The sequence below is a fragment of the Miniopterus natalensis genome, chromosome 10 (assembly GCF_054644295.1).
Source record: "Miniopterus natalensis isolate mMinNat1 chromosome 10, mMinNat1.hap1, whole genome shotgun sequence".
In the NCBI taxonomy this organism is placed as follows: Eukaryota; Metazoa; Chordata; class Mammalia; order Chiroptera; family Miniopteridae; genus Miniopterus; species Miniopterus natalensis.
In genome coordinates, this window is record NC_142090.1 from 73,178,216 (window position 1) to 73,205,935 (window position 27,720).

A 27,720-nucleotide genomic window follows, 5' to 3' on the forward strand; every position below is an offset into this window, starting at 1 on the left:
TGAGGCTGGGTAAAGAGTAAAGTGGGTAGACACACACTTCTTTGACGTCGGTGATAGAGGGCAGTTAAAACAACACCATAACAGTAACAAAGGGGTTCCGTGTGGTCTGTGCTCTGATGCAGCGGTTGTACCCTGAAGGGTCTGGAAAAAAGAAATCACCCTGACATCCCAAAGATAAGTTATAGCAGATGCAGAAACACCATTGACAGGCTCAGTTAAGGTACAGATTGACCTTTGTCAAGGGAGGTACCGGCCTGGGACAGGGCTGCCCACCGTGACTCACTTTTAGTTGGGAAGTTTTCCTTTCAGACCATCCTGTGTGGTTTCTTTAGGTCTCTGAGTGTGTGAGGCCCACCATGCGGGCCTCCCCTAAGCTTGTCGGGTTTAGTATGTGGCCCCCTTTTCGTCTACAACTGAGAGCAAGTCAGATTCCCCCTTTTTACTTCCCCTTCAAAACTCAGCTCCTGAGTGACAGGTAAGGAAGAACTGAAACCTCTTGAACTGGAAAGTGGTGTTAAGTGTGGCTCAGACAGCCTGGGTTCCAATCCTGATCCAGTCACTGCCTGGCTTTGTGACCTTGATTAATGAAAGGCTGTAAGCCTGAGTTTTCTCCACCATGAAAGGGAGATAAACCACACACCTTTAAGTTGTTAGGGTAAGAAGTAGCCTGCTTTACCTGGTAGGGGAGATACCATGATCACGAAGGTGGGTTTCCCGGGGCGAGGCTTATCCATTGTACTCCCGACAAGCTGACCCCTGCGATTTCCCCAAATGTGGGAAACTCCACTGCATAATTTGTGGTATTGGGGGACTGGTGTGCGCTCTCCCCTGAAAAAAAAAAAAAAGATAAAAACAAAAAAAGTAATGTGCTTACACTGCCACTAATTCTTTATTTGACAAAAAGTCTTTTGAATATGCTACTTTCATTGGCTATACTGAAGTAGCCTCTGGATTTGTGAGTTTTGTGTTTTTCTTCCTTTAATCATTATCACCTTAGGTTGTGTGTTCTTCACTTTATGCCTTGTTCAGCTTAAACCTAAGCAAAGAATTTTTAAAAATATGCTGTCTTAATTTCTACTGTTTTAAGATGGCCGAGAATGTTCTTAGGAAATTGATGACTCTGCTTTTCTGTGGATCAGCTTTTGAAATACATACAAGGACTAACTCACCACCCTCCCCCTAGCTTCGTCCTTTGCAGGATCCTTAGAGGAGCTTAAATGTTTTGGCAGAGTAAGCATCTAGGTGTTCCGCAGTCCTGACATAGGGCTTCACCATCTTTTCAACTTCACCATCTTTTCAACCCTGTATCAACTTTTTTCTACCTCTTTGTATTCTTTCCCACTGGTTAGTAATTTCCTCCCTTTGTGATTTGTGTTTCCAAGTTGTAGTTCTTGTTTTTAGGACAAGTTGATTGAATGTAATAAAATTTGTAAGGAAATGACTTGAACCATTTCACATGAGCCCCTCCTTAGTTTCCTTTGTTCTTGCGCTGTTTTCTCCTAAATTTAACTGATATTGGTGATGAGTGTTTCTTCAAAGAAATCGTTATGGTCCTTAGTTAAAAAAATTTATTTTCATTTAAAATGTCTGTTTTGTACTACTTTGAGTTCAAACACTACTGTGCAGTATGTGAAATAATATGTCCTGAGTGATGCTGTGTTTGAATGTACAATTATAGTGGGGAAAAGCCAGAGGGGTCTGATGAATTATCTGTGTAATGTCTTTAGTGACAGATGTATTAAAACAGTTTTTTTAGTAGAAAGGGAGAAATCTAATGAATCTATTTCATAAAGATAACAGAGAGCTAGAGAATATATAAGTGGAAAATTTAACGGTGGGAGATGGCTTATGCACATAAAGGTTGCTGATTCGTTTAAAAATGTGTGGCAAAAATACTTCTTTTGAATAAAAAATGTTTCTATGTTGGTGTTATTTAGAACAGTATAGGACAGAGGGTAATGACTACAGAAATAGGAGACCTTGGTTCTTGTTCCAGCTCTGCCACTATCTGTGCGACCTTCAGTTCCTTTGTGGTCCTCAATTTCCTGCTCTCTAAAATAGAGAATTGGTCTGATTCCAAGGACTCTTCTAGCTCAGATTTTTAATGATAAGGGTTTTTAGACATCTTCTTTAATGTGGAAAAAAATGGATGTAAACCTTTTTAGTCACTTATTTGTGTCTTAGGGGTATATTTCCACCTTGAGGAAGGGGATACACATGAAAGATCTAGAAAGCTGCCACAAACAAGAATCTCTACTGACCAGTCACCTGTCTTTTTCGTAAGCTGCATATGCTTCCTCTGCATTGTTGACATGCGTAGTTCTCTTCCTCACTGCTGTATGTATCTGTTTTCTTTTACTCATAGCCTCAGTTTACCTGTTATGCCTGCTTCTTTATAACTCTGGTTCGTCAATCCCCTAATCCAACTTCATTGTTTCTTTTTGTGAATTCTTTCCCTTTTTGCTCCTCTCTCAATATCCTGGTTTTCTTAAGGGCCTCTTTTAGTCCCAGGCCTCAGGCAAAGGTGCCCAATGCCAGTCAGCTGTGGAAGGGGAGGTGGGGTCATGTGGCACAAAACATGATTGGCTGAGGCTGTGGGCAGGTCAAACTGTGACTGAAGTATCTAGTACTGCATAATATATATTAGATTAAACTTTTACAATGGCGTAATGATTGAGTAGTTTCCCTTTTGCCTTAACATTTTTCTATTCTTAATCCTGACTTACTTTACCCGTGTTTTTCTGTCCTTTTACTCTTCAGTGCTAGAGTCTTCTCTTCCCTCTCCCAAATATGCTGTCTAAAAATGATCTGATATCTTTAGATATGATATTTCTGTATCTCAGCTGGAATATTAGTATAGCTTCTCTCAAGCCAACTCACATTTTAAATCTTACACCTAATTAGGAGTGAGTGACTGTGTCCCGTGTTACCCCCCCCCATATTAGCCTTAGGCAATATTATGTAGAGAAACTATTTTAGTAATTTAGGGCATTTAGGAATGCCCTTTCCCCCTGAAATTACATTCCGGGCGAGATCAAATCTGTGGAGGATTTGTTTCTGAGCCTTTTTTGGAAAGAACTCTCTGAACCTCTGAGCTCTGGTGAGCATACTGTGTCCTTTTTGTAATAAATATCTGCCTCTCTAGCTGTAAATTTCTTAGGAGACTAACAGGCAGTGATTCTTGTAGTACCTTTGGCTGAGTGAGAGGGCTGCTTCTATTGCTTTGGGTAGTTAGTTGCTTTAGCTGTAGCCATAACAGTACTTGAAGCAGAATGCCGAATAAATGCAGAAATGGGATTTGATGGAGAGATTTTTAAGGTAGGATTAGCCATCCATTAATTTTTTTAAAATATATTTTTATTGATTTCAGAGAGAGGAAGGGAGAGGGAGAGAGAGATAGAAACATCAATGATGAGTCATTGATCACGCCTCCTGCACGTCCCCTGCTGGGGATCGAGCCCGAAACCTGGGCATGAGCCTTGATCCAGAATCGAACCTTGATCTCCTGGATCATAGGTCGATGCTCAACCGCTGAGCCACACCGGCAAGCCCATCCATTAATGTTTTTAATGTTGCTATTGCAATGTTTACATAAAAATACAAGGAAGTATTTCAAGACAGTCAGTGTGAAATGCAGTGTTTTTAAAAATGTTGACCACCACCTATAGCAAGTCTTTATATCAAGACTCCATAGATATATAACTCTGTGTGTGCAAGTGTATATCTGTGTATGAAAAACACAGACACACATATATATATAAATTGAAAGGTTTCACAAAACAGAATCTATAGTATGTACAGTCTACTCTGATGGTGTCTATTTTATCTTGTTTTTTAAACAAGTGCCAGTTGCAAACTATTAAGTTGATTTTGTTTCTCGTTTTTGGAAAACATTGGAATCCTGGGCTGAGAATTTGGATGCCTAATTTCTCCCTTTTGTTTGCTGTTGGGTAGTCAGTTCTCTTTGTGCTTCACTTTATGTTTATAGTGAGAGTGTTCTAGTTCAAATGTTCACTGATTGTCTGTCTTTACTTGTCCCTGGTTGCAATGTTGGACTAATATATTTGTCATGGGTAGGGAGAAACCACTGAAAATTTGCTTAAATATCTAGTTGTTTGCTGTTTGCTATTTAGCAAGTGATGTAGTAAAACTTAGAACAGATCTTTGGAGATTTACAGATCTCCAAAGATCTTGCAAATTGGAGTGGGGACGTTAAGTCCTGTAATAAATACAAAAATAAGGAAAACAGTTTCCCCATATTCTTTGTTTCTGATATGTTTGTGTTCTTTAAGATTATAAAAATTATATTTAAAATGCTTATTAACAATTATACGTTAACATGCCAGTGCATTGCTACCTAGACTTATTTCACACCCCATCTTTCCACTGCTCCCTTCATATTAGAAAATGCCAATAAGAATACACTTTTCTGTGTAAAGATCACCATATTAAATCATTACTGTTCTTGCATATTACCAAACAGCAACCGTCATTCTCATAAGAAAGGGGAACACAAAGCTTTCTTTGCTTGTGGGTTTCCTTCTGTTCACTTTGGATGATTTCTCCAAACCAGACCATTCCATGCTGGGGTTTGAAATCTCTCTCATTCTCATTGGTTTGTACTGAGGAGGCTAAGAATAAGGAATTTAGTGGCTACTCCCAAGATTCTGGTCAGAAAAGAATTCTAAAGGTTTTACTTGGAAGGTTAATTGGAACCAGACTTTGTACTTCCTCTTTCCCAGATCAGAACTCCTTAGAGCACCTTCTTTGACCTTATACCTCCTGTAGACTCCCCAGACGCTCTCACATTGCCCTGTTTATTTTTTTCTCCCTATCAGTTCACAGACTGCAACGAGCTTGTTTCTGTGTTTGCTTGATTATTGGCCTACTACTAAAGCACAATCTCCAGGTTCTGGCACATAGTAGGTACTTTAATAAATATTGTGAATGAATAAACCAAGCTCTTTTATGCTTTAAATTAAACTGCATGTGCTAAAGGCTGTATTTGAGCTTTTATGTAGCCTCCCCTCAGTTCCTTCCCCCCAAGTTCTTTTTTCTGGAAACGTGTTCTTTCTTATCAGTGTGTTTGTTGGTCACGGTGAAGGTGTCTACATCCAGAGGCCTTGTATTTATCTTTGGTTTATTTCATATCTTTTCTATTGTAGTTTTTTGCCTATGTTAAAAAAACCCCCACTAAGGTCACTTAAATCCTTTTTGTATTGACTTTGTAATACTTTGATTTATGTGAATAAAGCATATTTGAAACTTGAATGTGCCAACTTGATAATTTAATGAATACTCCAAGTTATTTATCTTAAGAATTTTAGGATCATTACTGTAAACTGCCATTACTGTTTCCTGGTTACATTCCTTTAAAGCAAAAAAGAACAAGCTTCACTTAATGTTACAGTTCATTCAGTGGAGGCAAGGGAGGTAGTGTGGTATAGAGAAAAACCTAAATAGTGAGGACCAGTGTTCTGGACCAATACAGTTTCTCCCACAAACCGATTGTGTCATTTTAGGCAAGACACTTAACGTTTCCGGGCATTAGTTTCTTCATCTGAAATATGAGGGGATTGAATTAGATTTCTTCTCAGGTTCTTGAAAATACTTTAATTTTAACTCCGAATTTCTATCTCCTCTGCCCCTTCACACCCAAAAAACATTGCAGGGAGGTCACATTGCTACTTGGGAGCGGTGGGGTTAGGCTCAGGGATGTGTTTAAAGTGAGCTATAGGGTGGGTGGGTGGGGAGAGGTTAACCAAAGAACTTATATGCATATATATATAATCTGTGGACACAGACAATAGTGTGGTGAAGGCCTGGGGTGGGGGGTGGGTGTGGGGTAGAAGGAGTCAGGGGGAAAAGGGACATCTGTAATACTTTCTTTTTTTTTTTTAAATATATCTTTATTGATTTCAGAGAGAGGAAAGGAGAGGGAGAGACAGAGATAGAAACATCAATGATGAGAGTCACTGATCAGCTAGCCCGCAACCCGGGCATGTGCCCTGACCGGGAATCTAACCCTGATCGCCTGGATCCTAGGTCGACGCTCAACCGCTGAGCCACGCCTGGCCGGGCGTGTAATACTTTCAACAATAAAGATAAATTAAAAAAAAATAAAGTGAAGTATAGGCATCTCTGCTGATTGTTCACCAGGCTCTGGGGATTTGTGGCAGCAGTGTAGGGCATGCTACCCTTAAGGGACCTGAGACTTAAGGAGACAAGGCTCACACTACATGATTGGGTGATACGATGTGCAAAATCAGTTGGATAAATTAATGTGCTGGGAGAGTTAGAAGATGAACATGGGATAGAGTAAGCTAATGAGGTTTTGAAATCCTTCTGGCTAAGGTAGCATTCAAACGTATACTCTAGTCTCATTTTGAGCTATTTGGAGGATGAGCTGATCTCATCACCATCATGTTATGTCATCTTTTAGGACTGGTAATTTTTCAGTGACTACAGGCATACCTCGCTTTATTGTGCTCCACAGATACTGCGCTTTCATCAACATTGAGGAAGAAACCCTCCACCAGTAAAAAGATTACAACTTGCCGAAGGCTCAGATAATAGTCAGCATTTTTCAGCAATAAAGTATTTTTAAATTCAGGTATGTACATTGTTTTTTTAAAGCATAATGCTATTACACACTTAATAGACGACAGTATGATATAAATATAAGTTTATATGCACTGGGAAACCAAAAAATGTGTGTGACTCCCTTTATTGTGATATTTATGTCATTGAGGTGGTCTGGAATCCAACCACAATATTTCCGAGTGCCTGTAGTATCAATGAAATCGTTTGTGTTGTCCACGAATTCTGGATTGGAAGCTGTCAAGCCTGGGGACTGGCAGCAACCCACTAATGGCATGGGAGGATGTAAGGGTGCTTGGGACTGTGGGAGTGTGAGGCATTGCTGTATCCAGCGGTGAGCGCGTCGGAAGACGGCTTCCTGGGGGAGGTGTTTCTGTGACTAATGGCAACTAAATGTGGTCTTTGGACACTAGATTATGGAGGGCCATGAGAGCTAATCAAGGGCTTCATTTGGGTCTAGTGGAACATCCCCTGTATTAACTCAAGTTACTAAGGTTATCAAGAATCACTAGCATTGCTGCATAAGTGCCTGACACTAATAATAAAGGTTAATATTTGTTGAGTAGTATGAGATGTCATTTACCCTCGCCAGTATTAGGAAAGTACTGTTGTCCCTATTTTATGTGTCCAGGACATAGGGAGATAAAATAATTTGCTCAAGGTTTTAAAGATAGAATATGCAATTTCATATGGAGAGTGATAGAGACTTCGTTGAGGCTGGAGCTGGGGTAAGAGTGAGGGTGCTCCTTTCTGAAGAGCTGACATTTGAGATAAATACTAAAGGATGAAAAGGGACAAGTGACAGGAGCATTTACAGCTGGGCATACCAGTCATGTAGGCCCTGAGGTCAGAAAGAATTTGGTGTTTGTCTAGTGTGGTTCCAGCACAGTGAGCAAGGGGGAAGTAGTGTGAGGTTAACAAAGAGATAAGGGTGGAAGTCAGATCATGCAGGGCCTTGTGGATTGTAGTAAAGTTGTCATTTTATCTAAGTGCAGTGGGAAACTGTCGAAATGTTTTTAAACAGGAGTGATGTGATAGGACTTTCCGTGTGTGTGTATATGGTAAAAAATACATAGCATAAAATGTACCATGGTAACCGTTTTTTTTTGTTAATCCTCACCCGAGGATATTTTTCCATTGATTTTTAGAGAGAGGGGAAGGGAAGGAGAGAGGAGAAAGGGAGAGAGGAGTGGGGAGGGAGAGAGGGAGAGGAACAGCAATGTGAGAGAGATGCATAGATTGGTTGCCTCCAGCATGTACCCCGACTGGGGCTGGGGGAGTGAACCTGCAACCCAGGTACATGCCCTTGTGCCCTTGACTGGGAATTGAACCCATGTCCCTTTGGTCTGAGGGCTGACACTCTAATTGCTGAGCCATACCGGCTAGGGCCCGTGGTAACCATTTTTTAAAAAATTAAAAAATATTTTTTAATTAAAAATTTTTGTTTAAAATATTACAGATGTCCCTTTTTCTCCCCAGTGACCCATCCCACACTGTCCTGTCCCCCATGGTAACCATTGTTAAGTGTACAGTTCAGTGACATTAAGAGAGAGAGAAAGAGAGAGGGAGGGAGGGCAGGCACATGCTCTGGGTCCCTTGCCTCACAGGTTTTTATTTCATTTTTTATTTTTATTTTTTAATTGAATTTATTGGGGTGACACTAGTTAACAAAATTATACAGGTTTCAAGTGCACAATTCCATAACATATCGTCTGTACATTGTATTATGTGTTCATTACCCCAAGTCAAGTCTCTCTTCATCGCCATTTATCCCCTCTATACCCGCCTCTACCTCCTCCCCACCCCTCAGCAATCCCTACACTGTTTTCTGTGTCCATGAGCTTTTTCTCTCTCTTTTTTCTTTATTTTAAATTTTTAAAAATTTTGTAATATATTTTTATTGATTTCAGAGAGCGGAAGGGAGAAGATGAGAGAGAGAGAAACATCAATGATGAGTCATTGATCGGCTGCCTCCTGCACGCTCCCTGCTGGGGATTGAGCCCGAAACCGGAGCATGTGCCCTGACTGGGAATCAAACCTCGATCTCTTGGAGCACAGGTTGATACTCAACCACTGAGCCACACCGGCCGGGCTCTCTCTTTTTTTCTCAATACCTCCACCCCGACCGGCCCCTTGAACCCCCTCCCCTCCCCCACAGCTGTCAGCCTGCTCTCTGTCTGTGGGTCTGTCTCTGTTCTGCTTGATAGTTCATTTTGTTCATTAGATTTCACATATGAGTGATATCATATAGTACTTGTCTTTCTCTGACTGACTTATTTCACTTAGCATAATGCTTAAAGGCAGAAATTTCAGGGGAGGTCTTAGGGGAGAATCTCAATAGAATATTCATCAGCTTTCCTGGTGTATCCTTTCAGGGTCATGGTTTCCACTGATTGGTTGGTGCCAGAGCAGGGGGTCATTAGTCATCACAGCTGGTCTTGATGTCAGCCATGGTGTGTTGGTATAGATTCTTCCCTGTCTCCTGTGATAAGAATGTTCTTACCTTTCTCAAAGGAAATTAAGGTCTTATTTTTAGGTAGAAAGGGGAAAGGCAGGGAGCCCTTCCTGCATCTGTTGTTTCTCAGTTATCCTCAGCTCAAAATAATCCTATGCCAAAGTGACATATTTTGGGGTGGCATAATCTGATACCCTTCATTCTAATGAATGTGAAGTGGTGTTTCACTGTGGATTTAATTGGTATTTCCTTAATGATTAATGGTTTGAGCATCTTTTCATGTGCTTATTGGTCATTTGCATATCTCCTTTGGAGAAATGTTCAAATTGTGACTATTCAAATCATGACTTTTGTTTTTAAAAGAACATTTTAGCTGTAGGGAGGACAATGGCTTGGAGTGGAGTTGGAGAGAAATCTGGGAAACCACTTAAGAAGCAGCTGCAGGAATCCTTGTGGGGATGATGGTACTTGGACTGCACTCTTGTTACTCTTCCTCAGGTCTAGTACTCTACAGATGCTTCATTTTAAGTGTCTCTTCTACATAATTCTACTTTTGGGCTATATGGACTGTAATTCCTTTTGTAATTTCTGCAGTTGGGTGAGAACTTTCCCCAGGGAATTCTAAAAATATTCAGGAATCTATCTTAGGTCAAAATTAGTAATAATGATGATGGTTTAATAATAAAAATGATTTCATTTTTGCCTTTAAAAACTCTCCTCTTGTTACTTGCAACAGATTTGAAGTTTTTTTTTTTTTTATGTGATTAGTAGGCAATATAGTGACCTAGAAGTTAGTATTAAAAAGTTTTTAGATTGTAGACTATTTTGGTGGAGGAAGGACTCTAAGTTCTATGCTAGATGGTAGCCGTAAGTCCTCAGCTACATTATGGGCGTTTTACTACAGGCTTCTAGTTATTGTCTCCATTCTGACCCAAGTGGCCTTCCAGGAGCTGGACCAGTACTTGAAACATAAAGAAAAATTGGGGAGGTTCAGAGTGCTAGTTCCTCTGTCATTTGCAACTTTGAACATTGTATAGAAATAAGACATTGAATCCTTTCTTTTCTAAAGACTGAGTCTAAGAATTGTTTCTCTTTAAAACTACTAATATAAGTTACCTTTAGTTGCTAAAGAATTCACAACTTCTTGTCTGCTTATTTTCTATATGAAATCACAGAAATACCTCTCAGAGAACAGAACAGTGTATTTATATTGATCCTAGGGACTAAAGTGGTACCAGCGGATGTTGCTTTCTCTTCACTCCACCTCCATCCCTGCCTAGTAAATATAGGGCCTAGGCCACCCTGGCAGAAATGGCTTGGGTTCTGTGTCAGGATAGTAAGAAGCTAGGAAAATTCCTGGGCAAGTGGAATGGAGAAACTGAGACAAGAAAATCAAACAAGGCCAAACAGTTTGGGAAGCTTGCAGCCAGCTTGTGAATTGCAGGACCCTATCTTCCCCAACCAGGGACACTTGAGAGCAAATGATTTATACCCTCCTCCCTAACCAGAGAATACATAGCTTAAATCACCATGGCCTGGGAAAATAGAGAACAAAGACCCACTTAATGCCATTTGTGCCAGCTAAACCCAAGGACAGATAAAGTCTGGGGAACAAACAATAAAACTCTAAAAGCATTTGGATAGTATCCCATGGGGGATGTTAGACAGGAAAAGTAATTGCTAGGGGAGGAAAGGGGGGGAAGGAGAAAAGAAGAGGTTTATCTTACCCATTAAACAAAGAAGTCAGCCTTCTTAAGACTTGCCAAAGAGATGACCAAATATATGTACAAACATTCTGAGATAAGCCACAACAATGTAAAAGTGGACTTTGAAACCTAGTCTGCTACCCAAGATATCTGGCAGAGGAACTTTGAAACCTATAGGGGGGAAAAGTATAAAACTCTTGAATCCCCCACCAAGAGGTGCCCTTAGACTAGCTGAGTTGCCCGCTTGTGCTTTATGCCAAGTGTATTCTTAATAAATTCCCTTGCTTTTCTTCAACACTGCTCTCTGTCACTGGTCTGAATTCCTTCTCATGAGATTGATAAGATCCAGAGAGAGGAGAGCACCCCCCCCTGACTCGGGGACCTCTCCAGTAACAGTTTCAGCAAAGGTCACCTTTTTCCCTTTATCCCTTCCCCTTCAAGGTCATTGTAGGTAGGTCCAAGTAGGAATCCTATGTCACACCTGATAAACTGACTTTAATGACTCTACCTGTAGCTATCATTGCTGCTTCATGAAGAAATTTGAGATTTGGACAGTGGTTCCGAAACCTTGCTGCACATTGGAATAACCTAGGGCTCTTTTAAAAATATTGATGCCTGACTCCCACCTCCAGATCTTCTAATTTAAGTGATATGGGGTGTGGCCTGGCATTGGGATTTTTAAAAAACTCTTTAGGTGATTTTAATGTGACTCATTCCTTGAGACGAGACCAAAGGCTGAACTGTATTCTTGGAGGAATCTTAGTCATCTCTACTGGGCTTGCTTGGAATTGCTTGTTTAAATGAGTCCTTAGAATAGTTTTCAGGCCTTCTTGGGTTGCTTCAGAGAATTCTTGTGGGCCTTCATCCTGCTCAGCCCTTTGTCAGGCATAAGCTGGCACCTGGCAGTCTTTTTAATTTGGAGAAGTCTCCAGGGTAGCTCCCACACCCACTTTATTCTTTGGTGTCCTTTTGTAATTCCCTAGTGTAGAGTGGGATACTTCTAACTTCTCACCTTTTTGCAATTCCCAAAGACAGACCCTTTTCATATTAAATGTTTTACTTCTTATCACTATAGAAAAACATACCAATACAAACAAGTTATAAAGCATGTACATTTTTTACTGTAGTGGTCCCTATAAAAGTTTCTGACTTTTCTCTGAAATGGGCTGCTTTAATTTTGTTGAGGGCAGTGGTGAGTGGACACATTCCATATAGAGTGAAATGTAATTTTGACTCCAGGTATATTTATACCTAAAACACTTTACTTCATTTGCCTGGCTGGCATAGCTCAGCGGTTGAGCATCTACCTACCCAGGAGATTGTGGTTAGATTCCTGGTCAGGTTACATGCCTGGGTTGCAGGCTCGATCCCCCATAGGAGGCGTGCAGGAAGCAGCCGATCAGTGACTCTCTCATCATTGATGTTTCTATCTCTCTCTCTCCCTTCCTCTCTCTGAAATCAATCAAGATATTAAAAAAAAAAAAGACTTTTATTCCATTAGACATAATTGAAGATTATATAAATGTAATTTAAAAAATTTTAAATTAAATTTATTGGGGTAGCATTGGTTAATAACATTATATAAGTTTTAGGTGTACAATTCTATAGTACATCATCTGTATATTGCATTGTATGCTCACCACCCAAGGTCTGATTTCCTTCTGTCACCATATATTTGACCCCCTTTATCTTCTTTAATCTTAGGCTGGGTGCTTCTTAAGATTATCTCAGCTCCAGCCAGTTTGGCTCCGTGGTTAGAGTGTCGACCCGTGGACTGAAGGGTCCCAGGTTCGATTCCAGCCAGGGTCACGTACCTTGATTGTAGGCTCGATCCCTGGCCCCCGTCAGGGCGCGTGCGAGAGGCAGCGAAGTGATGTGTGTCTCTCACACCCATGTTCCCCCCTCCCTCCCTCCCTTCCTCCCTCTCTCTCTCTCTGAAAAGCACGGGAAAAATACCCTCAGATGAGCATAAAAAAAGATGATCTCGTTGCTGTTGGCAATATTTTCTAGTGACTTTTCAAATATCGCACACTTATTTATACTGTAGGTTTTTTTAGTTAGGTATTTTGATTTTCCAGTGTTTCACTTTTCCTCATTTCTAACTTTAATTTTTTGCATCTGCTTTTTTTTTTAGAGGAGGAGGAGGAATAGCTTTTAGGAATACTGAGGAGGAGGAGGAATAGCTTTTAGGAATACTGAGGTTGGTAATCTGTATTTGAATAGACTGAGATCTCTCATAAATCTTTTATTTTTATTGTATTTTTTTTATTTTTTAAAATTTATTTATTTATTTATTTATTTATTTATTTATTTATTTATTTATTTATTTATTTATTTTCTATCTTTATTGATTTCAGAGAGAGGAAAGGAGAGGGAGAGAGAGAGGTAGAAACATCAATGATGAGAGGGTCATTGATTGACCCCGCAACCCGGGCATGTGCCCTGACCGGGAATCGAACCCCGACTGCCTGGGTCCTAGGTCTACGCTCAACTGCTGAGCCACGCCCGGCCGGGCTCTCATAAATTTTATATTCATAACTTTAGCTACAAAGGACAAGAAGTCATTCAAAGAATTTTGTGATTATGGTGGCATTTTTAAAAGATATTTTCAATGAATCAACACTTACTTCTATTTTAAATTTTTGAAGAGCTCTGTAAATGAAACTGATAAAAGACGTGAAAGTTTGCTGAGTGGTGGAGACAGTTGGCAAAGAGGATGATGTAGTTCCAAATCAAAACTATTTATAGAGTCTCTTCTTAAATCTATAATTTCCTATTCTGTTACTGATATAGGTTATGACTAATGGCCTTTTTTCCTTCTCAGTTTTACAGAGGTAATTGAGAGTTGGAGGCATTCTTGCTGAAGATGAATATACTGTATTAGCGGAGGAGGAGGAGGGGGAAGTTTTTCTTTTGCCCTTCAAAAGTCTTGATTGTTTGGTGGCTTGCCTCTAGTTGCTACTTTTCGGCTGAGTCTGTTTGCTTCAGGAGAAATGATTTTTACAATCTCCAGAAAAAACATGTCCCAGAAATTGAGTTTACTGTTGCTTGTCTTTGGACTCATTTGGGGATTGATGTTACTGCACTATACTTTTCAACAACCAAGACATCAAAGCAGTGTCAAGTTACGTGAACAAATTCTAGATTTAAGCAAAAGATATGTTAAAGCTCTGGCAGAGGAAAACAAGAACACAGTGGATGTCCAGAACGGCGCTTCGATGGCAGGATATGGTAAGTTAACTAGAATATTTCTAGTTTCCTCTTCAACCTATCCCCTTTTAAAGACAGTCATGGAAATCTCACTCTTGACTTTGTGCATAGGTCTTTGCAAAGTAGTTTTTTCTTCACTTTTTATTATGAAAGATTCAAGTGTACTGAAAAAGAGAAATAATACGATAAAATCCACCTGTCCATCACTTTGAACAATTAACATTTTCCAATATTTGTTTTGTCTAGTTTTTGAAGAACATTTAAATTACAGAAATTGTGACATTTCACTGCTAGATATTTCCATATGTATATCTTACAAATATATTTTTCTACATAATTACAATACAATTATCATATGTAGTTCACATTTATATTTTCCCGATTATCCAATGTAGACCATCAATTATATAACATCTATTAATTCTTATGAGGTAGCATTTGCCTATATTTTCAGTATTGTTTATTACTAGTCTTCCTTTCACATCCCAGGTTCCTGCTGTGTTTTTCCTACATGCATGCCATATTCTCTCTTGCCTTTAAGACTTAGAGAGAGAGAGAGGAGATAGAACACTTGGTGTTCTCTATTTCAATGTTTTTTTAAAATTATACATATATGTGTTACGATTCTTATAATAAAAAGTTCTTCCAGCCCCCAACAGTCCTAAACTTTCCCATTTTTCAGAGCCTGCCATTTAAAATTATTTAATCTGATTTTTTTGGTGATTACGCCTAACCTGTAAATAACATGCTCTGTGAGCTACTTTTTGATTTCTCAATTATAGGAGTTGTCTGTTAACTGCTACTATGCAAGATAAGGGTTCAGCTTTCTTTCTTACCCAGAATTGCATCCCACCTACCCCAAGCAGCTTTCACACATGTGTGACCTTCTTGTCCTGCCATTTTCCATCACAATTTTGATTAGAACAATATTCAGTGTGTTATTATGACTGTGTAAATGGTATTCATTACTGAGCAATGTAGGACATTATGATATCTTTTCCTTTCCTATACTACTTTATTTTCCCCTCCAAAATTAATAAGCATTGATTTTTGTTTCTTAATCTAGTTTTCTACCCAAACTTCTCCACAGTTGTTTAAATCTTCTCCCAGTATATTCAGACACATTAGGCATTCTTTTACCTTGAAGAAGTCTTTCCCAGTCTATTGACCTGCTCTGGTCTGGACCGTTTCCTCCTAGGCTTGCAGCGGTGAATTGTTCTAGGATATCATTCTAACATCATCCCTCAGATTCCCTTTACTTCTCTTCTGTTGGATCTCCTGTTTCCTAGAATCCTGTGGCTTTTCCTTTATTGGCTATTCCCTATTTTAGGAGAACAGATCCTCTGGTAGGTTCCTCAGAAAGGTATAAGAGAGGTCAGTTTTGAGCTCTTGCATATTTGAAAAGTGTCCCTGTCCCCATCCCCTCATGCTTAATTGAAAATTTCAGTATGGAGTCCTAGTTTGGAAATAGTTTTCCCTTGGTTTTTAAAGCCTGTGTTCTTGTTTCCCCTTCTTGGCTTCCCATGCTCTTTTTGAGACTAATGCTGTTCTAGTTCTTCACCTTTATATGTGACTTATGTTTTTGGAAGCTTGTGAGATCTTTGTCTCATACTGTTCTAAAATTTCTCAATGCTTTGCCCAGGCATAGATTTTTTTCATAAATGTCCTGGGGCCTCAGTGGATACTTTATTTTAAAAAATATTTTATTGATTTCAGAGAGAGGAAGGGAGAGGGAGAGAGAGAGATAGAAATATCAATGATGAGAGTCACTGATTGGCTGCTTCCTGCATGCCCCCCCTTACTGGGGATCGAGCCTGCAACCCAGACATGTGCCCTGACCAGGAATCGAACTGCTATCTCATGGATCATAGGTCGATGCTCAACTGCTGGGCTCAGTGGGTGTTTTATTTTATTTATTATTATTTTAAATATATGTTTTTATTGATTTCAGAGAGAGGAAGGGAGAGGGGGAGAGAGATAGAAACATCAGTGATGACAGAGTCATTGATCAGCTGCCTCCTGCATGTCCCCCTACTAGGGATCGAGCCTGCAACCTGGGCACGTGCCCTGACTGGGAATTGAACCACGATCTCCTGGATCCTAAGTCGATGCTCAACCACTGAGCCATGCCTGGCCAGGCCTCAGTGGGTACTTTAAATCCTGAAAGTTATGTCCTTTAGTTCTGGGGTATTTTTTCTAAATTATTCATTTGATTTCTCCCTCTCCATTTTGCTCATTCTTTATGGCATTCTGTTATTCAGCATTTGGCATCCAATCTCTTTGTTTTTTTGCTTTATGTTTTGAGATATTTCCTCAGTTTTATTTTCAACTCTTTATAGAGTTTTAAATTTTTTTCTCGTATTTTTAGTGTTTAAGAGCTCTTTGTTATTTCTCTAAGGTTATCACTGATAGCTTTCCTTACATGTTCTTATATTCCAAATATGTTTGGTGGTCCTTAGCCTCTTGAGGTTTTATGAAAGAGTGAGACACTGAAAGCTTAATAGGAAGTTTTGAGTTGTTGGGTGGCCTGCACTATAGGGTGACCTGGCTGGGACATTTTCTTGGGAGTGTTCTTAATATTTGCAGTGACTTCTGATATCAGCCATCTGGAGTAGGCCCACATTTCATGGGTTAAGGGCATAATCCTTTACAATTCTGCCCTCGCTCGAGACACCAGTCGCAAGTTTGGGTGTCCCCAGGTCACCCCCACTTCTGAGCAGCTGGCTCAAAATTTGAGGGTTCCCACTACCCTCTTATGTTTGATAATTCAGTAGATCAGCTCACAGAACTCACTGGAAGCACTATACTTACAGTTTTATTATAGCAAAGAGAAAATCAGAATCAGTCAAAGGGAGAGATGCGTAGGGAAGGTCTAAGAAAGTTTCAAATGTAAAATTTCTGCTCTCTCCTCCCCATGGATCAGGACACATTATCCTGGCACATCAGTGTGTAACAAACAATATTAAGAATATTGGCAACTAGGGAAGCTCATCTGAACTTTGATGTCCAGAGTTTTTAATTGGGTTTTCATTTATGATTGATTGAATCATTGGCCATATGGTTGAACTCAATTTCCAGCCCTTCTCCCCAACACTGACAGAAAAGCCCTAACCTTTTAATCACATGGTTGGTCTTCCCAGCATGGATAGCCCTTCTCATCTTCATCATCTCATTAGCACAAACCATTGAGGGGCCTGCTCTGAGACACCTTATTAATATAAACTATCAGGTGTTGTCCTAGGGACGCATCATGAGTAACAACAACACTCTTATCACTCAGGAAATCCCAAACGTTTGTTTAGAGGCTACCTCCTAGGAATCTGTTATAAAGGCCAGCTAATTCTTTATTATACAATATCAGTGTCTTTCTTTGGGGTATCCCAAATCTCAGTGTATTTAGGTTTTTCCTCTTGAGCTGGTCAGATTCCCTAGAGAAAGAGTATAGGTCTCCCACGTGTTCTGGGATTTGAGGGAGAGGAAGAGGCTGGGGAGGGAGGGTAGGAGCCTCAGCACGTACTGTGTAAACTTTCACTACTCTCCCAGTGTTCAGTGTGGTCCCCAGGTCCCCAACTACTATACTAGCTTCAGAAAATACATCTGAGATTTTCTGCAATGGGGAGGGGCTATTGCCCAGTTTTGGAGTGGTATAAGGAATTTAAGAATCAAATTACTGTATAAATTTTCATTCATTTCTTCTGTTTTTAGTCCCTTCTTTACCTGTTTTCGTTGGTACTTGGTGTAACAATTCCTGGGCCTTTTAAGGGTGAGGTTCTGAGGAGAAAATTGAATTGGTTCTTGGTGTTTTTTCTCCTTTAAGATCCAACTTTTGCAGGTCTGCTAAGTCAATTAGCGCTCATCTGCTTTTCAGCTTCTGGGATTTTGTTGCTATTGTCTCCTCTTTTACCTTTGGCCTCATGGATTTAGGAAATAAAAAAGAAAGGGAGAAGGAAAGCACCTTTGTTGTTGTGGTGGTGTGTTCAGAGTGAGTTTTTGAGTTCAGCACCTTTACCTGGGGATGCCCTGGACCCTGCGTTTTTTCTCCTCCCTCATAGGATGGTTTTATGAAGTGATGAGAATCAGGTGTAGGTGACTAGACAGGAAGGAGTTGGTAGAAACTGACTGGCGGACTTGTGGCCGACATGGGTGTGGAAATTGGTCAGCGTAACCCATTGATAAGGGGGAAGATGATGCTGTTACGAAAGGACAATCTAGCGACCCTTGGGGTAGAAATATTCTGCATCTTGACTGCATCAATGTCAATATTCTGGTTGTGATGTTGTGTATAGTTTTGCAAGATGGTAGTAGTGGGGGAAACTGGGGAAAGGGTATAGGAATTTCTGATTTATTACTTCTCGCAATTATATGTCAATCTGTAATTATCTCAAAATTATTTACCAACTTAAAACCCTAAACTAAACCTATAAAATGAGTACTTCTTATATTCTAAGTATGCTAAAGGAAAGTCATTCTCAGAATTCCTATTAGAAGTAATTTTGATGTGGATATTTAAAACATTTAGCTTATTCATGATTTACGTGATTTAGTCAAATCCATTTTCTAACTTTCTTCTCTCACTTAAAACAAATTAGGCTTATTGTTCCTAGGCATTTAATTTGTATTTAAAGTTGATGGGAACATATATTGATTCACTTACGAGATCTAAACAATGTGCCTTGCAATCTTAAGTAGGGAAGTAATAAAATATTTGTTGAATAACATAATTTATTCAGTACTCAGTGGGAGAAGGCAGCTATATTGAAGATGTAAGAGTAAGCAGTGTACTTTTAATTATGGAGTTTATGAGATTTTTGAAAGCACTTTTACCTAACACTGCTGTTTTGCCCTGATAGTTAAGTAGCCTCATTTTTTAAGGAAGCATTCTTATTTACTACATACTACTATAAAGTTTTATAGTGGGTAATTCACTTTGATAATCAGAAGGCAACTTCTAAGTTTTCTTTCTTGCATCATTTTAAGCTGACGTCAGTGGCGGTAAAATATCAATTGGAATTTGAAAAATAATAAGGAAAAGTTTTTGACTTACACAGTGCATCAAACACTTGTTTTATTTTCATTAGTCGTTTTGCATCTTACTAAAATTTTGTTCCTTTTTTGTGTACATACATGGTTATCCTTATATCTGCCTCTTCTGTACAACAGATTTGAGGCAGCTCATATTAAGAATACAAACAACAGAACCTACTGAGGTAAATAAGAGATAAATCAAGATACAGACATATAAGTTGGGCAAGTCCTCAAAGGCATGTGTGCTTCCTATTGCCTGGTTGCCCTCATATCTATTCCTTACCCTTTCTCTGTTCTGCTTTGTCTGTCAAGGGAAAGTGATTCCAGTAGTGAGTGAATGTAGTAGGTGGTGTTTTGCAAGTTCCCACACCAGCTAACTTCTGCCTGGCTTCAGCCAATGGGAGGCCCTGGCACAGGTTTGGACAATAAGAGGAAGGAAAAGGCTAGGGTATTTTTTCTCTCTCTCTCTGTCTCAGGTGGTATCTCCTGCGTAGTTCTAGCTTCTGCCAGAGGGTGTTTTCCACTAGTGTCCTTGGACTTGGGCTCTGGTAACTCACTGCTTTCTTCCTATGTTCCATAGGCCTTGGGATGTGATTCACAGTCTCTGATTATGTTTAGTATGTTAGAACCTTTTTACATTCAGTATCTTTAGTATATTTAATAGCATTATACCCTCCTTTTGACTTTTGTGTACAGTGAAATAACTGGGACAGGTACTGTTTTGATAGTATCTGTGTTCTTATGTGCCTTTGTAATTTTTGCATTTCTTTTCCTGTTCTTCCCCCCCCCCCCCTTAAGCTATTTGATTTCTTCTCTCAGAAAAGGAAGCTTAAAACAGAAATAGAGCAGCCTTAAAGGGTTTTATTTTCTAAATATGATCCTCACATCATTCTCTACCTACTAAACACATGAAGTGGACATTCAGCAGATATCCTTTTCAAACATTTGTTATCTACTGTGTGATGAAGCATCAAGCTGGATGAGCTGGGAGTAAAAGGATGGATATGATATGGTCTCCATCCACTTTCAAATTGTTCGTAGGGGTTCTGAACAGAGAGGGGCCCATGATAGGGATAGAGTTTTTTCTGCTAGCACCTTCAGTGATAGGGCCTTATGGGGAAGTACTGAGGATTCCCATATGATTATAAACATATAACTTGCACAAATATACAGTCCCAAAAATGTAAACAAAATTGTATTGTGCATCTAGAGAAAAGGGAAGTTTTGGTGTATTTAAAAGAATCCCAAGTTCAGGAAACATTAGTATGTTCTGGTCTTTCAGTTAACTGATTTTATAGCATGGGGCAAGGTAGTAAAAATAATCTCTTGGTATTTTGTAATATTTTATTAAAACAATTGATTTTAGAAAATGTGAAAGGTAATATTTAATTATAATTTAGGATATTGTTAAAGGAAAATTATCATTTAGTTTTTCATTAATCCCAATTTTTCCTTTAATCGCTATTTTTAACCCTAACTCTAATCAATGATTAGACTATACCTTTATAATTCATGTCACACATCAGCTTGGTGTCAAACTTCCCAGGGCTTTAGCTTCATTTTATTTTAAAAAGCTGTTAAACCTCCTACCCCTTTTCTAGCTAGCCTTCTCTGGCCTAGAGTACTACTTCTTCAAATATGATACAGGAGGTGACTTCCAGGGGAAAACTGAAACCTAATAGTTATCTTTTAGTCTTGTTGCTGAAGAATTTAAAAAATATTTAATTTTCTTCTATTTACCAAATATACCAAATACTGTTATAACTCTGGAGTGAAAGGCCTTAATAAACAAAGTCGTCTTTCCCAAGCTTTTATTTTGAAACATTTCAATCTACAGAAGATTAGGGGTAATTGTATGGTAAACATCATATGTCTTTCATGTAGACTCACCATTTGCTAAAAAGTTTTTTACATTTGCTTTTATCTTTCCTTCTCTATACAAATATATATGCTTATGCTTTTTAAGGGTTACATTTGTGAAAGAAGTTGTATATGTCATGACATTTCATCCCTAAATACTTTTTGTCAAAGGATTTTTCTTGTGCTTTTTAAAATTTTACATTCGTACTAAACTAGGATCTAAACATGTCATGATTAATGATGGATGCCAAACGAAGTAGGTGGGTTCCTTACAAGGGACTAATTTTTGAACTAGACTTTAAATCTGTTTTATTACACTGGAAAAGTGAGAGTTTCCCCCATATTTATAACTCTGAAATTCCTTTAAGAAGCTCTGATGCTAATGATTAAAATAATTAGGCCTTTTCTATTCATGGTATGAACACTTTCTCTTTAGTATATTTTCTTTCAGATGACTCAGTAATTGTTCACTTCTCCCTCAAACTATGAAAACACAAATATTAACTACTCTGTCAATGTTTAATATGGTTTATTTTGATTCCCCCCCCCCCCCCCAGCGGATCTAAAAAGAACAATTGCTGTCCTTTTGGATGACATTTTACAACGGTTGGTGAAACTAGAGAATAAAGTTGACTATATTGTTGTGAACGGCTCAGCAACCAACACTACCAATGGTACTAGTGGGAATCTGGTGCCAGTAACCACGAACAAAAGGATTAACACATCAGGCAGCGTTAGATAGCAGTTAAAGATCACCTGGTGCTGCTGCATCCACCATGGATTATATCCCAGGGTAGAAAAGCTTTTAAATTGCTGGCTAGGGTAGAATAATACTTTACAAGTCAAGCTCTGCATTTTCAAGGAACATGCTGGATTCATGGAACTCTAATTCTGTACATAGATTTTAAAAGTTATTAGCCTGCTTTCAGGCAAGCTTCTTCAATGCTGAACTATATCCTTAAGGGGAATTTGGTAACATGGTTGATGTGGTATGCAGGTAGGTGATCTTTGTGTAAACCTTTTGTTTTTGAGATCAAGCTGAAATAAAAAACACTGAGAGACATGGGTTAACTTTCTATAAAATATTTATTTAAATATGTAACATGTTTTTCACACAAGTGAAGAATATTGGTATTGAATCATTCTGTCATTTGTTCTCAGTATATATAACTGTTAGACTAATACTGTTAGAAAGTATGCTTACTTCCAGTACTATATTTTGTTACTCAGATTATGAGCAGAGAAAGGACGTATAATATTGAAAATAATGTTTTGAACCATGACCCAAAGAATGTCTTCATTTGCACTTTCCTTCAGAATAACTGGAGGTTAACTATTGTATATTTTAAAAATTACATTTGTATGAGTATAATCTTGAAATGGGTAGTAGCCACTGTCTGTAACCTATTCTAAACATTGGGACAATTAAATAACATTAAGATAGTAATCTCTAATCTCATAGGTAACAATTTTCTTACATGTATTCTGAAGAATAAAATATATTTTTATGATGAGATTAAAAATAAGTATTCGTGATTGTTCACAGACATGAATGTTAATTTAAAAGTTTAACCCTTTGAGTGTCTGTGCTGTCAGGGAAGCACATTATTTCCATATCTGGATAATTTTTGTCTTTATGTTGGCAGGGGAAGGGAGATGGAGATATTTGTGAGACTGGTGCTCTCAAGGACTTTAGCCAGATGTATAAAGGTATTCGTGCTGCATTAAATTGCTTGGAAAATGTTAACATATCATATAAGAGTATCCTGCTTTATGAAATTTTGGATTTGTATAACAGATACATTAGATGTTTGTTTTATGTAATGACCACTTAATTAAAAACATTTAAGATATAATTTAAATTATGAAGATTGACTATCTTTTCAGGCAAACAGTTAATGTATATAGCATAAGAGATCCTAATCTTGGGTAATTCTAGTATAGAGCAAAGGACACCTTTATTTAAATGTCCCTTGTAGCCAACTTAATTGCCATATGGTGCCCCATATTTCATAGTATTTATTCTCTATAATAACTGCTTATGTGCAGCTAGCGTCTAGGTTTAGACTATATTGAATTTAGTTTTGGATATTCATTATTACAATATGCTACCACACATAGTAGCAATAATTACAATGTTTTATTAAACTAAGTATGAGAAAATGTTATTTCATGAAAGGTAGATTTCCAGATTTGCTCTGTAATCTATCCTTATGTGAAGAAATTAATTTATACCATTGCTAGATGAAGTTTGGAATAATTGTTCAGTCTTTCTTATTAGATGTGTACATTTTGTTGTTGTTGTTGTTTTCAGGGATGAAATAAAATATATTATTTGTACTTGCAAAGAGTTATAAGTTTTTTTCTTTAATGGTGGTTGTGCATTTAATAAATGGTTAATGATTAAAAGGAATCTTGGAAAATTTTGGGTTTTGTTCCATTAACTCCAGATAACTTTTCCAAAAGAGGAAAATGGAAGGGTCCTGTTAGTTGTAAGACCGTAGGCAAGTTGGCCTGAAAGCCCCTGGGATCATTCCTCCAATCTCTGTGCAGGGACCAATGCAGACTGGCATTAGGCTGTGGGTAGCTTGGTTGCTGATTGGTTGTGGTGAGCATGAGCTGATTACTGGTGACCAAGAGACTGGCAAATGTCAATGATCGGCATAATCATTAACCAGAAATGTTTCAATGATGGGTCTGATAAAAAGAAGCTATACTGTATCCACATTGCTATTGGTCAGAAGAGATCCACTGTTGCCCAGTTGGTGAAGGTACAGATGCAGATGCTGTGAAGTACACCATTGTGGTTTCAGCTACCGCTTCTGATGCTGCCCCACATCAGTACCTGTCTCCTTATTCTGACTGTTCTATGGGAGAATATTTTAGGGACAATGGCCAACTTGTTTTGATCTTCTATGACAAGTTATCCAAACAGGCTCATCATCAGATGCTCCGCAGACCCCGTCTGCTGCTTGGGAGGCCCAGCCTGGTGATGTGTGCTACTCACACTCCCATCTGCTGGAGAGAACAGCCAAAATGAACGATGCTTTTGGTGGTGGCTCTTTGGCTGCTTTACCAGGCCTGGAAACACAAGCTGTGTCTGCTTACATTCCAACAAATATCTTTTCTACCACTGATAGATGAATCTTCTTGGAAACAGAATTGTTCTACAAGGTATCTGTTGCCTGCCATTGATGTTGGTCCGTCTCTGTCCTGTGTGAGATCTGTTGCCCAAACCAAGGCCATAAAGCAGGTAGCAGGTACCATGCAGCTGGAATTGGCTCCTTATCCTGAGGTGGCTGCTTTTGCCCAATTTTGTGCCTACCTTCATGCTGCCGCTCAATAACTCTTGAGTTGTGGTGTGCATCCGAATTGCTGAAGCAAGGACAGTATTCTCCTGTGGCTATTGAAGAAGTAGCTCTTACCGATCCTGGTGTAAAAAGAGGCATCTTGATAAGCTGGAGCTGTTTCTGTTTAATTTTTTATTTTTTTGCTGGAGTATTTAAAAGTAAATTTTAAATAGCATATTTTATTCTAACTACTTCATTATACTTTAAGAGACAAAAAAAATCTTATATAACCACAAAGCCATTCTTACATCTAAAAAAATGAAATAACCATTTCTTAAGTTTTAATATGTTAAAATATAAACTATTAAAATTTCCCCAGTTGTCTTAAAAAATATCTTTTTACAATTATCTTTTCAAATCAGAATCCAAACAAGGTCCACATACTGAATTTGATTCTTACAGCCTCTAATATCTCTTCATCTGGAGGAGGGCTCCATTTCCCCTCCCTTATACCATTTTCTTTTTCAAGAAACCTGGTCACTAGTCCTGTAGATTGTACCAGTTGCGTCCTTGTGGTGTTTAATTTGCTTCTCTATCCTCTGTATTTCTTGTAGTCTAAAAGTTAGCTGTGAAGACAAATTCTACTTCACATTTTTGACAAGACTGTGCTATAGGTGATGTTATAGACTTCATATTATTTCATTACCTCAAGCCCCACATAGAGTCAGGCTGCCTCACTTTTAGTAGTGTTTAAATTGTTCAGGCAGTGGCAGCCTGGTTCCTGCATCTCTCACTTAGTGATTTTAGTATCTTGTGATTACCATTATCTGAATCATTTTGAGATAATTAGGGGTTGCAAGATGGTGGCTTTCTAATTTGATCATTCCTTCCACGTTTATTAGCTAGAATTTTTCTGTAGAGAAGAATTTTCCTATACCCGTTAGGCTTTTTTGGTTACCCTGAAATACCGTTCATACTGGAGAGGCAGGAAAGATCTTTATTTCCTTTAATTATGCAATTTTAGAGTAGTGTGTTGGTTACCTAGCAACCTCCGTGATGTCCATAGAATACCTTTTTTCTTTTTTTTGAATGTCACTATGAACTAATGGCGTTACACATTGAATGTGAATGTGTTTCTGTCAGTTGCAGTTGTTTGATGCTCAAATTACTCTATTTTGGGGGGCAGGGGGAGCTTTCTGTATTCATTTGATATGGCAATACTGGCTTTTGATAGTTTCCTTGCTTTCTGGCGTAATAAGATGTCCTATGCTCAACTGGTACATATCCTGGAATTGGCTGTTTCTGGATTAGAGTTTTTATTGTTAAGTATTTTATTCTATTATCATTACTGGGTATTGGAGGAGCAAACAATTTTCTTGTGTTTTACTTATCAACTGGCAAACCATTAAGAGTGAATGAATGACTGATAGACTAGACTGAAGAGGCCCCAGACTTCAAGCTGGATGCAAAGCTGCCTGAAACTTTAGGGCTGCCTTCCATAGGGGTCTGATGAATACATTCAATGTAAAATGCCTGTATTGGAAGAAGGGCATGCATTGGTATTCAGCAGTTCAACCCTGTGGATTGACCTCTCTCCTTGACCACCTCCATCATAGTTAGAGCCTGGACAACCGAAGTACTTGACGTGCTTTCCCAGTCTCTCTTCTACAACTAGGGGTGGCCCTGTGACTTAGTTCTGGCCAATGACACATTGTGAAAATCTTTTGGAGGGCATGCTTGTAGCAAAATTCCTTTTTACTTGATAAAAGGAATAGCTGGTTTTGTGTTTTCTTCTTTCTTCCTTGATTTGGATATGATTTCTGGAGCTCTGGCAACCATGGAAAAATGCCCCGAAACAATGTCAACAGCAGCATCTCTCCACACTTTTTAAAAGTAGTCTACATTTAATAGAGCCTCTGTTAATTGGATTATTGTGTTATTTGCAGAAGAAAGCATTCCTGACTTACATACACATCACTGCAAAATGGTGGTAATACCTATCTCGTTTTGTGAGGGCTAAATACAGGGTGGGGCAAAGGTAGGTTTACAGTTGTGAGTACGTGAAAGTTTACTCTTGCATTATTATTTATTTATTATTGTATTTTCCATGTGAACAACTGTAAACCTACTTTTGCCCCATCCTGTATATAAAATATCTAACACGTGCCTAGGCAATTTTCATGTCCCTCTGTCTATATTACTTCCTAAATTAATTTAGCTACCTTTTGGGAGGAAACGATTGTTCCGTTACACATGTTTTATTAAAGCAGAAAAAAACACATACAATATCCTAATTAGCAAAGGTGCCAGTTTTATACAAGGTTAGGATAATGTTTTGTAGTTTGTTCCATAGTTCTGTTTGTCGTGCCTAATATTTTTGTTGAGTTGTTTGTTCAGAAGAGTTTACTCCTCCAGCATCTTCCTGGGAGAGTCCAAAATTGAGCTAAGCCTTTTTAAATCATTTCCCTCTAGATTCATTAAATTGTAATTGCCTACAGAGACAATTCTGTAAGCTCACAGAGCCTGGCAATTTTTGTTATTATCTTTGTTACTTTAACTGCTGCCTAAAATCAGGGCTACGTGCTCATAAAGAGATAAAACTAGCAGCAGCAGCCCAAAAGGTGGAGAGATCAGGGCTCCTTCCCCTAAAACCTCTCTATAAAATGCAAGTGTGCCTGGGAAGCTTTGAAGTTTGTTGGCTAAGGTTGAGCTACCACATAACACCTTGGTGGAGAATACAGTTGATCCTTGAACAGCACGAATTTGAACTGCGGGTGTCCACTCATATGTGTTTTTTAATTCAATAAGTAGTGCAGATCTATAAATGTATTTTTTTTATGATTTTCTTAACACTTTTTTTAGCTTGTTGCAAGAATACAGTATATAATACACATAACATACAAAATATGTATTGACTGTTTATGTTATTGGTAAGGCTTTCTGTCAAAAGTTCTATGTGGATTTTTGACTGGGGTGTCAGCACTCCTAACCTCTGCATTGTTCAAGGGTCAACTATAATTAACAAAAAGTAATGAGCATGTCAAAATGCAAATAGGAGTCCTATCTGAGCAGGAGAACCAACTTTATAACGGGAAAAAGGGCACTAAAAAGAAGGGGGGGGGGCACCTAAACAATTTGATTGCATACCAGTTTGCTGTTGGACCTGAAATATTCAGGAAATACCTTTAAAATAAGGTATTGTAGTTCAACGAATTATTTTTCTTTTTTGCGGATTCTCCTGCCCAGAGAATTTATAGAGATCAAACTGATCTTTAGGGAGCCTCAGAATTTAATGACCCCTGAAAAGTGATGAATTTCTATCCCCTTTCCAGGTTTGCTAGCCCAAATTATGGCCAAATTACCAATCGCATGGTAATTCAGCTTTTTTTTTTTAAAGTATCTTTATTGATTTCAGAGAGAGGAAGGGAGAGGGAGAGATGGAAATATCAATGATGAGAGAGCCATTGATCGGCTGCCTCCTGCACACCCCCTACTGGGGATCGAGCCAGCAACCCCAGCATGTGCCCTGACCAGGAATCGAACCTCGATCTGCTGGATCCTAAGTCGATGCTCA

General features: G+C 38.7%; 1 protein-coding gene, 1 non-coding gene and 1 pseudogene across 2 annotated transcripts; all 3 read left to right on the top strand.

The window, feature by feature from the left end:
• Positions 1–668: 668 nt before the first annotated feature.
• Positions 669–831, top strand: LOC148092295 (U1 spliceosomal RNA). The gene has a single exon (XR_015715260.1). It is a non-coding gene; the product is annotated as a U1 spliceosomal RNA (small nuclear RNA).
• A 5,076-nt stretch (positions 832–5,907) lies between these two features.
• On the top strand, positions 5,908–22,718 carry CCDC126 (coiled-coil domain containing 126). Its single transcript, XM_016217065.2, has 3 exons — positions 5,908–6,613; positions 13,586–13,992; positions 21,414–22,718. The coding sequence occupies exons 2-3, from the start codon at positions 13,755–13,757 to the stop codon at positions 21,596–21,598; spliced, it is 423 nt and encodes a 140-aa protein (XP_016072551.2). The 5' UTR covers positions 5,908–6,613; positions 13,586–13,754; the 3' UTR covers positions 21,599–22,718.
• On the top strand, positions 21,834–24,362 carry LOC107540270 (ATP synthase F(1) complex subunit alpha, mitochondrial pseudogene; annotated as a pseudogene).
• Positions 24,363–27,720: the final 3,358 nt, after the last annotated feature.